At 42.7% G+C, this 9,198-nt stretch overlaps 1 protein-coding gene across 1 annotated transcript in view; it reads right to left on the bottom strand.

Moving 5' to 3' along the window:
- Positions 1 to 2,422: 2,422 nt before the first annotated feature.
- Asb14 (ankyrin repeat and SOCS box containing 14) overlaps positions 2,423 to 9,198 on the bottom strand; it is a 14,590-nt gene continuing 7,814 nt past the window's right edge. The window contains exons 6-9 of the mRNA XM_028754119.1: positions 6,005 to 6,176; positions 5,139 to 5,682; positions 3,284 to 3,437; positions 2,423 to 2,601 (exon numbers count right to left, since the gene is read on the bottom strand). Coding sequence (XP_028609952.1) covers positions 2,423 to 2,601; positions 3,284 to 3,437; positions 5,139 to 5,682; positions 6,005 to 6,176 — 1,049 coding nt within the window. The remainder of the gene's footprint in view (positions 2,602 to 3,283; positions 3,438 to 5,138; positions 5,683 to 6,004; positions 6,177 to 9,198) is intronic.

Here is a 9,198-nt window from a genome sequence, read left to right as displayed (position 1 = left end):
ACATGCCTTTGATCCCAGCACTTGGGAGGCAGAGGCAGGTGGATTTCTGAGTTCGAGGCCAGCCTGGTCTACAGAGTGAGTTCCGAGACAGCCAGGACTACACAGAGAAACCCTGTCTTGAAAAACCAAAAAGCCCCTGAAAAACAGTGGTCAGAAGTGACATTTGTTGTTTTAAGCACAAAGAAATTGCATCTATATACTTACTATAAGATCAGCACACTATTAGGACTGCATGTATTTCAGTTACTTGAAGTTTGTGTTAGTTCTCAAGGTCTTGCCCTGTAGCCCAGCCTAGGATGGCCTTGATTTGAGTCCTCCTCCCTCACCTCCTGAGTGGTTTGGATTCTAGGCATGTGCCACTGTACTTGGATGAACTTTTGGTTTTTTGAGACAGGGTTTCTCTGTGTAGTCCTGGCTGTCCTGGAACTCACTCTGTAGACCAGGCTGCCCTCTAACTCGGAAATCTGCCTGCCTCTGCCTCCCGAGTGCTGGGATTAAAGGCGTGTGCCACTGCCTGGCAAAGATTTGTTTATTTTATGTGTATTAGTAAACTGCAGCTGTCTACAGACACACCAGAAGAGGGCATTGGGTCCCATTACAGATGGTTGTGAGCCACCATGTGGTTGCTGGGAATTGAACTCGGGACCTCTGGAAGAGCAATCAGTGATCTTAACCACTAAGCTATCTCTCCAGCCCCAGTTTTGATCTTTTAATTGCCTTAGTTTTAGCCGAGTGTTAAGACACTATGTTCAAAGCTACTTTTTTTTTTTTTTGAGACCATCTCATACAGCTGGAGCTTTCTTGAATTCACCGTGTAGTCAAGTGTGACCTTGATTTCTCTATCCTTCTGCCTCTGTCTCCCAAGAGCTGGGATTACAGGCATATACCACCATGCCTGATTTCAAAGCTACATTAAAATTTTTTAAATTTATTTTTGATAGTTTCACATGTATGTATTTTGATTATATTTACCATTACCCTCACTCATCCCCCTTACATTCCTGCCAAACCCTTTCTTTCCTGCCATGTGTTCCCTTTCTTATCTATCTGCCCAGTTCACTGGGTAATTATGGTTGCTTGCATGATCATGCAGACAGGGCAGCGCCGATGTGACCATCCCATACAAGTAAATAACTTACTAGAGTATGAACAGCTTCCAGGGTTACACCACTGAAGAAAGTGACTCTCCCTTCCCTTCGAAGCTGTCAGTTACCAGGAGCTCCTCTTCCAGGAATAGTGGGGCTTCATGATCTTTCCATAACCCATGGTGGAATTTTTTTTGTTGCTTTATTTAGAGAAAGTGTGTGTCTGTGTGTGTGCGCACGGGCACACACGTGTGCACGACATGGTGTGTATGTGGAGATCAGAGGACACTTGTTGGAGTTGGTTTTCTCTTGCTAATGGGGGTCAAATCCTGGTCTCCAGGCTAGTGTGGCAAGCACTCTGGTACTGTGATGAGATGTCGGTGGGCCCAAATCTTGTGCAGCTGCCCACAGTGTCTACACGTCATGAAGTCATGATGACCATGTCGTGTACAGTTTTCATAGCCACCCCTCCCCCAATCCTCTGGCTCTTAACAGTTTTTCTGCTCCTTCTGCCATGTGCTCTCAGCCTCGGAGGGGGAGATTATCAATGTTCTGCTTAAGGCTGAGCACGCGCCAGTTATTTGCATATTTTCACCAGTTAGGAGTCTCTGCCTTAATTGACACCACTGAAAAAAGAAACATCTCTGTCCAAGGCTGAGATAATTCATTTATGAGTATAACAGATTTAAAAGGCAGTTTGACATGTTCATTTAGCAAAACATCAGTAAGCTCCCTCCTAGGGCTCATGACCTCTGAAGTCTGGGGCTTTAACAACAGCAACATTCCCTGCTCCCACCCACAAACAGGATTATAGTATCAGATGTGAATTCCTTCATGTAGAGTGAATCTCATATCCAATCAGAGTGTAGTTGGTCAGTCCCAGGCTGGCCACGATTGCATCAGGGGCACATTCTGTCTGGCAGTGAGATACTCTAGCATGCAGAGTCCCCAGCTGGGTAAGGCAGTGGTGAGTCCCATTCCACCTCCAGTTAGTTTCGTAACTAACAAGTTGCACTACTAGAAAAGCTAGCCAGCTAGGAGATATTTTTGATATCTCTGTGTCCTGTGACCAGTGTGTGGTATCTTCAGCAGTGGTGTCTCGCTGAGTTGTGTGTAGTCAAGAACAATGATTATATGTATACAATAATTCAAACAGTATTCGAAAGTTTCCTGAAACTTCTGAACAACAGGTCGTAGGTCATATCCCACACAGAATGGCTTTTTAAACAATGTAGTCTACACTGAGATTTTAATTACTAAAGAAAAGAAAAATTATTTACAAGAAAATTGTTAAGGAAAATGATACAGATTATATCTTTTCCTCTAGAAGAGCTCAATCACCATATTCCTGTAGAATTTTCTTGTCCAAACAGGTCATATTCCTTGTAAAGGACGTAAGCTTTTAAGAGATTGGGCAGTGGAAGAAACGACATGAAGACAGGGCAGCGCAGACGTAACCGTCCCATGCACTTCCGAATCTTAAGGCGGCACAAATGCTGTAGAGAACGGGGGTTGCCTAAGACACAAAGAAAGGATTGCTTTGGTTTTGGTTTTTTTTTTTGTTTTTTGTTTTTTGTTTTTTTTGACCTGAGAGTTTAGTTGCAAATGTATTTGATATCTGTGTTAACAAGGTTTATATTTGGCATCCCTGTCTGTAGGGAAACAGCTCTTCCATCCTCATCATGGCTTCTGTGTAGACAGTTTCAGAACTACATCACTTGTGAGTCTGTCTTGTGAGGCTCAAATCCTTCAAGTACTTAAATACTGGCTCCCTCATCCTGTCTCTTGGGATTGGTTAAAAGCTCAAAGATCGCCCCAGGAGAAATGAGATTAAGAAAAAATTAATTTGATCTATGTGAACAAATCCGTATAGAAGAGTGTCATTTACTATGGTACCGGGTTAGAACTTAGCATTCCATCGCACTCTTGCTACACTTAGTTTACAGTTCCTGTGTGTAAATTATTCCATAGCCATAGCTTAAGTGGATTAGGGAAACATGTTACCTACCTACAAGTCACTAGATTTCATTTACTGGGAAGTGATGATAAGCACAGTAATTGTGGTTATGAATAGCATCGTTTTAAAGGAATACTATTTTACTATTCTCTTTTAGGTCAACCTTCTAATCAGAAGTGTTCTACAAGTAAAATAAAAAAACAGTATTTTGGTAAGAATTTTCTATGAGAAGGATACTCACTCAAGATAACATGTATTTCTGGCCAGAGCTTTTGCTTTTCCAGCACAGCTTTCAATTTTGAACAGATTTGAACTTGATCAACATAATCAAGCATCACACGAACAACTTTTCCAGAGAGATGCTGTAGCCATGACAAAGTTATGACTTCACAAAACTGTGAGGAAAACAAGCAGAAAGCAAACGAAAATCAGCACTGAGCACTGTGGTTGAACAGAGCAACAGCGTAAGTGCTATTGTGAGCTAAGCTCTGTCACCTGATTTCAGTGAGGCCTCAGAACCTCGCACGAGGCTGTGAGTGACAGATTGTTCTGTGTGTTTGTCACTTGGCTTGCTGCAACCAAGATTGCCTTGCCACTATCTGTGACCTTTTGGCAGCTCTAGCCATCAGATGTGAGTGGGTGTCTGAGCAACTACCCAGATACCCTCAAAGAAAAGCAAGACACAGGCAGCCATCTGGGCACCTGGAATGTGGAAGTGTGCTTCTGTTAAACACAAAGCTATGACACTGTCTGCTTGGAAGCTTACTTCTGGTTCTATAAGAGAAGCGAATGAGGCACTTTATCTTTTAAAAAACATTTGTTTATGTACATGCGTGTGTGCGTTCATGTGTGTTCATGTATCGAGGTCAGAGGACACTGTTACAAGGTTAGTTATCTTCTTCCAGTGTGGATTCCAAGGACCACACTCAGGTCATTAGGCTTGGTGTCAAGCCCCTTAACTCGGTGAGCCAACTTGCTAACCCTATTTTTGTTTTTTGAGATAGAGTCTTCGTGTTGCTCAGGCTGGCCTCAAGTAATGGTTCCTGGGTAGCTGGGACTGTATGTATGCCTTCTTGCCCAGATGCTACTTTATTAAAGCTTTTATTACTTGTTTTTGCATTTTCTATTATGTATAACCTAGATCTGATCCTGATGCTTGAACAATGACAATTTCTGTCTTTAAATAATTTATGAGCCCTTAGTCAAAATGTCCAAATGAGAATTATGAACTGTTTAAAAAATAATACAGATGGTGTATGTTTAAATGCCAGATCAGTGCACAAAGTAACTCTAACCCAGATTACCTAAAATAAAACCTTCCACTTCATCAAACTGTTTCAAAGTCTCCCATTCATCATCATGTTTTCTGATTTTGATAATATAAGTTCAGGTATGTATAAAACATCCATTATGTGCTAAGCATAGACCTAAAAGCCCATGAACAAATGAATAGCAGCTGTGAGGGGGCAAAAGAATTAAAAAGATAATTCTAGATAAATGCTACAAAAGAACCAATCTCCACAATAAGAGTGATTGAGAGAGGGACGGTATGTAAGGCCACCAGGGAAGGGCCTCTGGGAGAGGGCACTTGGAATGAGACCTGGAAAGTGGAAGAAGCCGTTAAAAAGCCCTGGAAGAAGTTGAAGGTGAGGGAGGTGGTGGAGGAGGGAAGGCAAAGTGAAGAGGTGCTGTGGGGTCTGTGGTCATCAGGAGGAGGGCCAGAGGAACCGGGATGAGCAGATCTGAGAGCTAAAAGAGAGAACCAAAGAAACCCAGTGATCACAGGCATGGGGAACTTAGAAACATTTTAGCTAAATAAATCATTCAAAGAAAAAGTAGCCAGAATATAAGAGTGGCTTTTGGAATATAAAACATGGCTTTTGGGTTGAACTTGTGAAACATCCTCATAGTTAAAACTGAAGTCACCTTTTCCTCTGATTTGTTTCTGTACTTCTCACATCTTCTCACTGTTAGGTTTAGTTATTTTATCAGAGTCTTCCAAACACGAGATTTTCCCAAGGACACATTGTGTGTCTGTTGTTACAGAACTAAGGCTACAAGATAATAAGGGCCTGCGGCCAGTACTGTGGGCTTACCATAGTATCTTTAATAACTGTAGATGTCCAGCCTTCAAAAGTACACAAACGATGAACCCTTTCCCCATGAGGACAATCAAAACATCGTTCGGTGTCATAGCCATAATTCAAGAGCATCCTGAGCATGACTTCGTCTTTCAATGTATACTGCAGTGCTGATGGGAAATGCAAAGGGTTAACTCGGCAGAAGTAATTGACGTTGGCCCCATGCCTCAGTAATAGACTTATGAGCTCATAGTTGCCCATCCTGAGAGCTATCTGTAGGCAGTTGACTGGGTCTTGATTGGGTAGAGCTCCAGCACTCAGAAGCAGCTTAACTGAAGAGAGGTCACCATTTGATACAGCAAAATACAAGGCTGACTTCCTTTGATCGTCATAATGTTTACGGATTCTCTGATCCAGCATGAAATTCACATCAAATCCAGCTCGAATGAGAAGCTCCAGGCACTGGGGGTGCGCCCCTGCTGCTGCACAGTGAACTGGGCTGATCCCACTCTTCTTGATGGCTGCAATGTCCGTGACTGGAATCAATACCTTTAGAGCTCTGAGGAAGAATTGCAAAATGCACTTTAGGTTGTTACGGTGCAGAGTCAACCTGCGTATGAGACTGTTTTCCCTACACTGAATGCTGTGTTAATCAGGCAGTATTTAAGTCCCCAAACATAAGTGGGAGCTTCTTCATCAAGAAACTCAGATGTCAAGTAAAATTTAGTAGAACCCCCTCTTTAGGTTAAAAACTCTATATTAGCTCAGTCACCTGAGACCTAAGGCGTTTCATATTTCCAAAGCAGTTCTTAACAACAACAGTGGCAACAAAACTAGTTATTAGGATTTCCTGTTATTTACAATTACAGAATTGAACTTACAAAAAGTGGCCTTTGTCAGCTGCCACATGGATGGGCAGGTGGCCTGAACTTTTAGGAATGTTGGCGTCAGCTCCATACTCTAGCAAGAGACTCACAGATTCTGGATTCCCTCCTCTAACAGCTTCAAGTAAAATGGAGGAAGAGTCAGAGGCCTGACTGTGAACATCAGCCCCTAAAAAGAAGAAGTCTCATTAGGCAAAGATCCTTTTCACTGTGTAGCTAAAGCAATCTTATTGTACCACTACATCTGCCGAAAAGCAGTTAGGGGCTGGACAGAGGGCTCAGCAGTTAAGAGCAATTGTTACTTTTCCAGAGGACCAGGGTTTGATTCCCAGCAACCACATAGTGGTTCACAACCATCAGTAACTCAACCTGTCCTCAACTTTAGGAAGAATCAGGGTGTTTTACTATGAACAGTCTCTAATTAACTAATGCCTCCTTTCATCAGAAGACATGGTAAATATAGTTGCTTATTAGTGCCGCTCTCCATGCGAGTGTGTTACGGGTTAGGGTGGCTTTTATAAGCCAGCGTAGAAAGAAAGCTGCCTCTTATCAAGTATTCCTACTGGAGTTCCAAGTGCCAACAATATATTAAACTACTCTGAAAGCCAACAGTACCACTATTTAGAAACTACTTTTATCCCATGGTTTTTCTTCCCTAACTAGTTTATATAGCTAGCACTTGAGAAAAGGGAGAGCATATTTTATATCATCTTTAATTCTTAGTGCTTTACTATAACAGGTGCTAATTGCGTTATTTTTATATTATGCATATGAGTGTTCCTCGGATGTATGTGCATCCCATGCTCACAGAGGTCGGAAGAGGCCATCAAATCCTCTGGAACTGGAGTTACTGATGGTTGTGACTGGGAACCAAACCCTGGTCCTCTGAAAGAGCAACAATTGCTCATAACTGCAGAGCCATCTCTCCAGCCCCTAACTTTGATAGCTAAAAGGACAAGTTTGTCAGTTGTAGGGTAAGTGTTCTTTAGATCTAGGGCAGGGACTGGGAGGGAAGCTGGGAGGTGAAGAAAAAAAAGATGTCTGCACTGATGTTAGAAGTCTCAGTGAAGCCTAGTACATTCTCAGCGTCTTTACAACTCAATGGAAGGATGTGTCTTTAGTTTAGAACAGACTCCTTATCACAAGGGCTGCACAAGGCCTTGTTCATAGAATGCGCTAAGCAATCTAATAAACAGTTATTGAGTATTCATTATGACATGGTCCATTTATCTATGTAAAAATTTCTAAGCTTGGGGCTGGAGTGAGAGCTCAGTGCTTAAAAGTGCTTGCTGCTCTTCCAGAAGACAGTTTCCAGTGCCCAGGTTGGGTGACTCACAACCACCTTTAATTCCAGCTATGGGGGTCCAATGCCATCTTTCTAGCCTTCTTTAACACATACTCGTGGCATATACACACATAGAGACACATGTAATTAAAAAGAAAATCTTAGCCAGGCATTGGGAGGCAGAGTTATGTGAATCTCTGGGTTTGGGGCCAACCTGCTCTACATGGCAAGCACCTGGACAGCAAGAGCTACATAGAGAGACCCTGTCTCAAAATCAAAGATAAATAAAAACAAAGAGTTTCTAAACTTCACAACCAACCTCAGAAGTAGGTTCTCATATCATTACTTAAAGGTGAAGCAACTCAGTATTTCTGGGTTAGCTTCCCCAACGGCGCACAGCTCGCAGACAAGCAAGGCAGTGAAGACTTGTGTGCACTTCTCCAGACTCAAGCTTACTTTCTTTTTTGGTTTCTGAGACAACGTTTTTCTGTGTAGCTCTGGCTATCCTGGGACTAGCTCTGTAGACAAGGCTGGCCTCGAACTCACAGAGATCTGCCTGCTGCTGCCTCCCAAGTGCTGGAATTAAAGATGAGGGCCAGGTAGCTGCTGTGGTCACACAGGGTGGCAAAACAGTGTGATTTAGAGTCAGATATAGCTTCATATTTTATTTATTTATTTATTTATTTATTTATTTATTTATTTTTATTTTTTTGGCTTTTTGAGACAGGATTTCTCTTTATAGCCCTGGCTGCCCTGGAATTCACTCTGTAGACCAGGCTGGCCTCGAACTCAGAAATCTGCCTGCCTCTGCCTCCCAAGTGCTGGGATCAAAGGCGTGCGCCACCACCGCCCGGGCAGATATGGCTTCAAATCCTGGCTCACTGGCAAATGAATCCTCAACCCACTTAACCAACAAATGCTAGTTTATCTGAAGGGTAAAAGATCTAAGATTTGTTGTTTTCCCTCCATCTCTGTGTTTAAATCAGGGATGCTAAGCAAAGGATTACTCTTAGGCTAGGGATGTAGTTTATTATCAGAGTTCTTGCCTAGAACACAGAAGACTTTGGTTTAAACCCCAACAAAACACAAGCGAGAGACAGAGAGACTCAGAGACAGACCAGACCCCTTTCCTTAAAGATGACAGAGCTCCTGTTTACTTTTTGATTTTCTAGTGAATAACTTTAGACGATCACATGTGTCAGGTATCCGGCTAAAATTCAACCGCATTTGTTGGAGATCTGCTATACAGGAGTATAGAAAAGAAATTAGCGTACAAAACACAGGGCTGCTCTGTAATGTGAGGGTATTGTCAGGTCTGTAACGTGAGGGTATTGTCAGGTATTGCAGACCTGGACTACATATTACTAAAAAATAAAGCTTCAGGACAAAAGGTGAAAAAGAAGGTGATTACACTGTTGGGACTTCATTAAATCTGGGTGCAAGTTAGCGGATTTGAAGAAAAGCATTGATATACTGGTTCACTGGGCGCGTTAATAATGATCTCAGTGATCTCCGTTTTCTGAGCCACGTGTGCATGCGAGTTAAAACCACAGTCTGGGATGTTCATCATTATAATACAGCGCTGTGCTTAGGGAGTGAGTGGACTGGGAGAAGGGCAGCAGCTGGGGCTTTTTTTTTTTTAATTAAACCAAAATGGAGGAATGTTTACATTCCTTCTAGGCTCCGCCCATAGTTACTTGGCAACAGCCAGGGGTGTCTGACTCACTATAAAAGGGGCTGTTTGTCCCCCTCCTCTCTCTTCCTCTCTTCCCCTCTTCCCTCTCTGTCCTTTCTCTCCCCATTCCCCTACCTCCTTTCTCTCTCCATGTGTTCCTGCCCAGCCTCTCCTCTCTTCTCTCTCTCTCTCTCTCTCTCTCTCTCTCTCTCTCTCTCTCTCTCTCTCTCT

This window comes from Grammomys surdaster, unplaced genomic scaffold (assembly GCF_004785775.1).
Source record: "Grammomys surdaster isolate TR1022 unplaced genomic scaffold, NIH_TR_1.0 125979, whole genome shotgun sequence".
NCBI lineage: Eukaryota > Metazoa > Chordata > Mammalia > Rodentia > Muridae > Grammomys > Grammomys surdaster.
The sequence above is the reverse complement of the archived record's forward strand: the minus strand, read 5'-3'. Positions and strand labels throughout refer to the sequence as shown.